This window comes from Nuphar pumila, chromosome 5 (genome assembly GCF_984573655.1).
Source record: "Nuphar pumila chromosome 5, dmNupPumi1.hap1.1, whole genome shotgun sequence".
Classification (NCBI taxonomy): Eukaryota; Viridiplantae; Streptophyta; class Magnoliopsida; order Nymphaeales; family Nymphaeaceae; genus Nuphar; species Nuphar pumila.
This window is the reverse complement of record NC_143253.1, coordinates 47,218,921-47,227,704: the sequence shown is the minus strand read 5'-3', so window position 1 is coordinate 47,227,704 and position 8,784 is coordinate 47,218,921. Positions and strand designations below refer to the sequence as shown.

At 37.9% G+C, this 8,784-nt stretch overlaps 1 protein-coding gene across 1 annotated transcript; it reads right to left on the bottom strand.

Annotated features, from left to right (window-relative positions):
* Positions 1–615: 615 nt before the first annotated feature.
* Positions 616–5,529, bottom strand: LOC149837514 (DNA glycosylase superfamily protein). Its single transcript, XM_090008055.1, has 4 exons — positions 5,053–5,529; positions 1,248–1,448; positions 929–985; positions 616–834 (listed from the first exon to the last, which is right to left on the bottom strand). The coding sequence occupies exons 1-4, from the start codon at positions 5,527–5,529 to the stop codon at positions 616–618; spliced, it is 954 nt and encodes a 317-aa protein (XP_089864181.1).
* Between the last annotated feature and the right edge of the window lie 3,255 nt (positions 5,530–8,784).

Below are 8,784 nucleotides of genomic sequence, written 5' to 3'. Positions count from 1 at the left end.
GTTGGATTAGTGCATCATTAGTTTATAGAATTCGTATCTAGGCATATCTAGCTAGTTGCCTGCTTTAAACAAAGTGAAAGATTGAGAAAATGGGCATACAAATAAAAAATACAAGATGTTCCTCCACAGGGATGGTGATGAAAAGCACTTTGTACTTTGGATACACTCAAGAAGATGGCTTCTGGCGCGTCTCCCCTGCCAAACCCGAATCAGCATCATTCATTCCAGCACAAGACAAGAAAATCTCACCCGATTCATTTGTTTGGCCTCGATAAGAAATGTACCAAAAAAAGAATGCAACATCTATACTTTTGTATTTTTCCAGCGACCCAACTCAAATTGTCAACTTATGCTTGCCCTCTTTTAAATATTCAAAACAATACAAGGACCTCTCTGACAAACTTGGGACTTGGCTGTTAAGTTACGGCACAGATTAACGCACCTCTGAGTTGAGACTCCATTAGTTTCATGGTCTCTCTTGATTCTAAGACCAATTTTCTGCCTATTTCAACTTTTTAAGCTTCATTGTGGAATTCAACCATGCTCCTGCCTTTTAGCCAAGCTCCCTTTCATCATCATGGGACTTCCAAAACCAATACTCTGTATGTGATTGATCTAGTTGGAATGGTAACTTGATAGAGGGCAAGGCCCAAGTGGGGCTCGTTGTGGCTGGCGGCCATTCGCACATGTTTGGCAGTGCTTTCCATGAGTAACAAATAGGCAATTCAGATCAAACTTCAAGTCATCAGGAATCCGCTGGTTGAGATGAAGATATGCCTTCTCCCGATCTGCAGAAGGAGGGATCCAACCAATAGATTTTGTGATCCGAAATACCTAATTACCAAATTTGAATTTCTTTAGTTTCAGAAACAATTACAAAATACAACTTTCATGAAAAATTTAAAATCAAGATGACAGTGACACATACATGAATGTCAACAGGAAAATCATCTTTCTGAAGATGAAACATCAGTAGACAAGCCACCTGTCATGATACCGATAAGAATTCATCAGAATAAGGACAAACATTAGACCAGTAACGTGAAATATAATCAATTTGAATTCAGGAATGTTCTGAATTAACAAATAGCAACGGACATCAAAGCTACATGCAGAAATCCACTTGCTAAAAGTTTATAATATAAACTTAAAGAAAGCCTTTGAATTTTGGTTTACAACCAATAACCATAACGAAGAATAAAATCAGAGGCTACGATTCTATCTTCATAAATTGAACAAAATATCACCGTTTTAGGGCCAAGTCCTTTGAATTGATAGAGCTCAGTCTTAATTTTCTCCGTGGGCATGTCCCTCAAATATTCCAGACATAATTTCCCTTTCTTCTCAAGAAGTGTTTTCAAAATATTCTTGATCCTGTAGGCCTTTGTATGTGCCAAACCACCACATCTAATGACATCCTCAATGGATTTTGGGTCAGCAGCATGAACCTAGATGAGAAAAATGATTAGTGCGTCAGGCATAATTGTTGCATGAAATATGAGATAAAGAAATAATATAATCAAACAGCAAAAAAGTAGGTTCCACAAACCTATGACCAAAATGAGTTAGTTTTGTAGGACATTTAACAAGCATAACATTTCAGGTTTCAAAACACTGAGCTACTGATGCATTGTAAAAACATGGAAGTCCTATATCAAAAGGAATAAAAACAGAGGTGAAGGCCTATGACCATGTAACAACGATGGCATTTTTTAATCATCTTATATGCAGTGTAGATCATATAGATAAAATAAATCATCCCAGAATAGAAAGGGTCTTAGTGACAGGCTCCCAGGTCATAAGGCCCTGATGTTTACGAGAGGTCAGCCTTAAGGCTGTTGTTGGCCAATATTCACATCATCCTGTCATATGGTAGTGTGTCCTTGTACCATTCACCAACTATGTCATCCAAGAAGTTGGTGGCTCCACTACAACTAAGAAGTTGCATGGAAGATGTAAGGTTATGCTATCAAATGGATAATTCCAACATCTCTTTTATTGGATGCTATCCTTTTGTAAAGAGGTTTCATTGTGAAGCACATAGAACCAATCCTTTTTTGCACACCCACTCGAACAAGCCTCTAAGAGAAGCTACTGATGGGGTTTTGTTATAGTTTCCACAGACTTAAAGCCAGGTGGTGTTTGATTGTCACGGCTGGCAGAAGATAGATCCAAAGTCATTTTAGGAGTACATAGCCCATATGGAAAGAGACTTGATCAGGATACTTGAGGTGTGTGGTGTAGGGGAGAAAGGGATTCATACTGCCATTTCTTTGTGAAAGTAATGGAGGATGCTCATGGAGTTTTAATAAAAATCATTTGATTTTCGTGTGGTTTTTATTAACAATATATCTCACATATAATTTGTCTGTTTTTCATTTTATATTTATGCTGGATGAGAATTGCAACTGCTTCAAGACAAAACCATTAACTCACACTCGGTCCATTATTTGGCACATAAAACAACCAGCAATACTGTTGTGGAAGAGAATCAGTCATCAGCATATTAGTTTGAAGGAGGCCTGGGTTAGGTTTGGACACAAGGGGCACATTGGCCAAAACTTTGCAAAAGTTATTTTGGATCACTTTTGAGTCTTTCTCTCTAGAACTGGAGTCACTTCCTTGACCCTCTTTCTGAGTTGGGGAATTTATCTTTTTTAATGCATTCCCTCATACAACCATAAGGGAACTATTTTCTCACGTTTGCAATAATGTGAGAAAATGGCTCCTGAGAATCATTCTCTCAAAACTAGAGAATGCTTCATTTTTTCAGTGTAAGAAAATACACCCAAAGTTCCAGTCTAAATTTCTGTGGTTAAGACTCGCAATGTAGCACATGTATCAGAGCTATGGAAGTCCCAAACATGTTGGTCTAAATTGTCAGGCAACTTGTCCACAGATATGTCTTACATGATTAGATGCAACAACCACTACTCTTAAGTGGGAATTTAAAAAGAAAACAAGAATAACTTTATGGTTGCTAGCTTTCAGAAAAATAAAGGCTGCTATTGCTTTTCCAACATTCAAAGACCATGAGGTTCTTGAGGGTCAAACAGAAAATTTTGTAAGCTCTGGCATTGTAAGAAAATGCCAACTGGAAAATAACCATGTCTACAGAAATCTATTCAGGAAGTCATGCACACCATCATTTTCAGTACATCAGTTCCATAAGTTGAAAAATGTAAAGATCATAAAGGCCAACAGCTTCAATTAACCTTTAACTTTTTAAAACCTTGGCATGCGGAGAGGAAAATTTTATGGATAACCATGGAAAAGAAGAAAAAACACAGCCATGACAGGCCATAAGAGTCAGAAAAGTCAAAAAAGAAAAGAAAAAGGAAAAACTGGAAAAGAGACCAACAGCTGTTGCTTTTAACATGCTGGAGGTGTGAAATTTTTTCAATCACAATCTTCCCATGCAGTAGGAGCAGTTTTGAATAGAAAGAAGCTGCTTACTCCAAAATTCAGACCATTTAAAATTTCCAAGATAGTCAACTATGGCAAACACTACAAAAGGGATATAGAAGTATGGGATGACCATTTGAATGTTAGGTTTTTAAGTAGCGAAAGGACATTGTTTTCATCACTAGAAGATCAAATGCTCCTGACTCTTAATTTTCTATCCAGGGGTTTTCTTTTTCATGTTTTCTTTTATGTTTTCTTTAATAATTCCAAGCAGGAATTTTCGTTTGCATATGGAAAAATTTTCCAGAAACCCAGAACCAATACAACTCTATTATTTAGTCCCTAATCCCACTCTCCCAGCATTCCAAACTATTTAAAATAAACCTACATCTAAAACCTTTTGAAGCGACAGAAAATGAGACAGCTATCAGGATCCACATTGAACAGAGAAGCAATCACCACTATGAGCATCTTCCAACCCTCCAGAAAACCACTCCAAAAGTTGTAAACAGAACTTGCAAACACCTTGAAATTTGAGTTATAGACCCCACTAAGATGACAAAATCAGTGCAAACTAGAGATATCAACTACCACTTATGAGCTAGTCGTAGGTATTACTTCACCAAAGAGGTCTCTGGATGCACCCACTTAGCCAGAGAAATGGGATAATCTGAGATTAACGCAGCGTGCTTCAGAAAGGTACAACTAAGCTTATTGTCATTTACCATAAAAAAACACCACAATAGAACTCAAGAAGCAATTTCCTGTACCCCAAATACCAATCTTTTATGACTAAAGAAGTTTCACCTCTAATTGTTTTTCACAGGTTATTCAACTCTCTTGTAGCATTCATTTTCATTGACAAAGATACCCCTTTCAACACTAAGATCAAGTTGATCAACCTCACCACTACAATTTCTACAATTCTGCCAAATGCTCCTGCTCGTTGAAGTCCCGATATTCCTTCTCCCCTAGAGCTTTATTCAGAACGCACAGTAAAAACCAAAAAGTAAAAGGAAAACTATTATAGTAGCTTGTGATACGTAAGAGTGGATTATATGTCTCTAACACAAGTCTGAGGCTCGATCAACCAATCACAAAACCTTGAAGAACTAATCAAGTTAACCAAATATTCCACATTCTGGAATTCACTAGCTCCTACTCATACCAAGGAATAGAATGTATAAGCGGTACTCGAGGAAAAGTATCAAAATTACCCACCAGAGTCGAGATTTACCATGAAGATGGGCCATTCATTACACACTCCAACATCAATCATTGTTGGAAAAAAGAAACCAACTAGACTTCAACAATTAAAAGTACAATCACCCACAAACTTACTTCAACTGTAACCATTAAAACAAACTAAAAAAGGTTACAAGAACAAAACAAAAAGTCAACAGTCATGCATTCAAATCATATACATCAATACTTCAATAACATAAAAAGAAACTAGATTCGAACTTTTTATGCGTTCAAATTACCGAAAGTATTGCTTCAAACAGCAATAACTGAAGCCAAAAAAAAAACTACGAAGAAGGTTTGAACATGCAAAACTTCAAACTGCGCACTTCATTAATTCAACAGAAATCACGGAAACACTACATCGACATACATGTTAACATGTAGAAGTTCCAGATTACCCACATCATCCCATGTAGGAAACACAGACTTGAGAGCCAGGAACGCGCGCCTCGAATTCGCATCAGTGGTGTTCTGAGAGAGCAAGATACTGATCAAACCGTCCAAAACGCTGCTCCTGCCACCAATTCCACCGGAATCACCGCAACCCACATGGGAAAAAAGCTCGGTCTTCACCTGAACCGCTGTTGAATCTTCGAAAGAAGGGGCACCCACGTCGGCATTCCTTCTGTACTCCTCGAATTCTTGGGGGAAACCGTGCAGAACCATCAGACGGTCCCTTACTTCCCGGCATTCTTGCGATGTTGGTCGATCGAAATCGGGGTAAAGAGGGGACTCCGAGGTCGGCTCAGGTAGGAAACACCCTCTCTTTGCGTTTTCGGAAATATGGTGTTGCGGGGAATGGATTTTCCTGGTGTCTTTATTCTCCTTCCTTTTCCTTTTCTTCTCATCAGAGGCTCCGCTGCTTGCAGAGATCTCCATGGCTGAAAGGCTCCCTCTGGTCTGCTCCCAAATGCCTCTCTAAAAGCTACGGGGTGAAAATGGATCCGATATGGTCCGGATCATAATCGATCTGAATGCGAATCCGAAATACTTGCAATACATCCCAACAAAGCCCGGACCCGAATGATACATGATGATAGGATTGAATATTTTGATCGAAAAGATACATGGTAATACTGGGTTTTGTTAAAAAAAATATGGAAACCAGGCCTTTTACAAGAAAAAAATACAAGTGGACTGTATTTAATCCAAATCCAAACATAAATATAATATAAAGCAGTGAATCGAATCTGAAAATAATCTGAATAAGCAAATCCAAATGCACATTTGGATCTTATTTTAAAGATTCCTATCTAGAAATAATGATTTGGGTTTAGATAGGATGTCTTTCCAAGCCCAATCAATTTTCACTCCTGATAATGGGATGTAAATAGCTAGATTCGGGTGAAGATGCAATCATTATAGCATATTCTACACTCCAATCCTGATCAAAATAGTTTTGGCAAAAGGTCTTTTTCTTTAAAACAAGGTGTTTAAGGTGTACCACCCTAAATTTTGTATTTCAAAAATTGTATTTTTTTAAATACAACAACAACAACAACTACGCCTTCATCCCAAAACAATTGGGGTCAGCGATATGAACCAAAAAAGAAATTCATTTTGGGTCTTCCACATGAATCCTTTTCCTCCAATCATTTCTATCCAACGCCATGTCCTCGGTGAGGTTCAAAGCATTCATATCCTTTCCTATCATCTCCATCCAAGTCTTCCTAGGCCTACCCCGACCTCTTTTAACTAATATATTTTCCCATTTCTCCAACCTTCTAACTGGAGCATCATTAGGCCTTCGCCGAATATGTCCAAACCACCGTAAACGATTCTCTCGCATCTTATTTTCAATGGGTGCAACACCTACCTTCTTACGTATCTCTTCGTTCCGAATCTTATCTTTTATTGTATTTCCACACATCCATCTAAGCATCCGCATCTCAGCTACACTCATTTTTTGAATATGATGTCTCTTGGCAGCCCAACATTCCGTACCATATAGTAAAGCGGGTCTAATAGTCGTCCTATAAAACTTTCCCTTCAACCGCAATGGCATTCTACGATCGCACAACACTCCAGTAGCACTTTTCCATTTCATCCACCCAACCTTTATCCTATGATTTACATCTCCATCAATTTCTCCATACTTTTGAATGATGGATCCCAAATATTTGAAATAATCATTCACCGGTATATCTTGCTCACCAAGCTTCACTACACTCCCATCACTACTTCGTTGCTTACTAAACCGACATTCCATATATTCAGTCTTACTCTTACTCAACTTAAAACCTCTAGCTTCCAATGTTTGTCTCCATAATTCTAACTTAGCATTAACCCCAGCTCTAGACTCATCAATCAAAACAATATCATCAGCAAACAACATACACCACAGTACATTTTCTTGAATTGATCTCGTAATCTCATCCATCACTATCGCAAATAGGAAAGGGCTTAAAGCAGATCCTTGATGTAACCCAACCGTTATCGGAAAATTGGTTGTCACCCCTCCACAAGTGCGGACATTGGTTACTACTCCTTCATACATATCTTTAATTATACTAATGTACTTGAGAGAAACACCTTTCTTCATCATTGTCCACCAGAGAACGTCCCTAGGTACTCTATCGTATGCCTTCTCTAAATCAATAAAAACCATATGCAAATCTTTGTTCCTCTCTCTATATCTTTCAATAAGTTGTCTAAGAAGATGTATAGCTTCCATAGTTGATCTTCCAGGCATAAAACCAAATTGATTCTCCGATATCATGACAACCTTCCTCAACCTAGACTCAATCACCCTCTCCCAAAGTTTCATAGTATGACTCATGAGTTTTATACCACGATAGTTTGTGCAATCTTGTATATCACCCTTATTCTTATATAAAGGCACCAAAGTACTCTTCCTCCACTCATTAGGCATCTTATTTGTTCGCCAAATCAAGTTAAAAAGATTTGTCAACCATTCTAAACCTTTCTCTCCCAAGCATTTCCAAGCCTCGATAGGTATACCATCTGGGCCAACTGCCCTTCTTGATTTCATTTTCTTCAAAGCCTCTGCAATTTCTTTCTTTTGAATCTTGCGCATGAAGTCACGATTTATCTCATGAAAAGGAATGGAGAAGTCTCCAAGATCTTGAGCATGACTATCATTAAATAGCTTATCAAAATAATCTTTCCATCTCTCCTTAATCTCCTCATCTTTGACTAAAACCCTTTGCGTTTCATCTTTGATACATCTAACCATACCCAAATCCTTTGATTTCCTATCTTTCATCTTTGCAAGCCTATAAATATCCTTCTCGCCTTCTTTGGTATCCAACTTGTCATAAACCTCCTTATATACCTTAGCCCTCGCGTTTCGAACAACTTTTTTAGCTTCCTTCTTTGCTATCATATACTTCTCCAAATTCTCATTATCACGACTCTTACTTAGATTTCTATAACACTCTCTTTTAACCGTAATAGCTAATTTGACATCCTCGTTCCACCATGATGTATCCTTACCTAGTGGTGCACCGCCTTTAGACTCACCCAATACCTCCTTAGCTACTTTTCTCATACCACCCGCTATCTTATTCCACATTGATTCTGAATCCTCCTCGAGACACCAATCAACTTCCTTAACTACCTGCTCTACAAACATTCCTTGTTTAGCTCCTTTCAGTGCCCACCACTTAATTCTAGAATCTATCCTATGTCTATCCCTTTTGCGGCATTGTCTAATTCTAAGATCTAAAATTAAGACTCTATGTTGTGTAGCTACACTTTCTCCTGGTATAACCTTACAATCGATGCAACAACCCCTATCTCTCTTTCTAAGTAGGAAAAAATCTATCTGACTCGTATTAACCCCACTTTTAAATGTTACTAGGTGAGACTCCCTCTTCCTAAACCAAGTGTTTGCTAAGATCATATCATAGGACAAACAAAAATCTAAAATCCTTTCTCCACTTTCATTTCTTTCTCCTATACCATAGCCTCCATGGATATTCTCAAATCCATCCCTACTAATGCCTACATGTCCATTAAGGTCACCGCCGATGAAAAGCTTTTCTCCATAAGATGTCTCTTGTACTACTCCATCTAAATCTTCCCAAAATTGATGCTTAATGGAATCATCTAAACCTACTTGAGGTGCATAAACACTAATAATATTAATAATATCCGTACCTAATACTAATT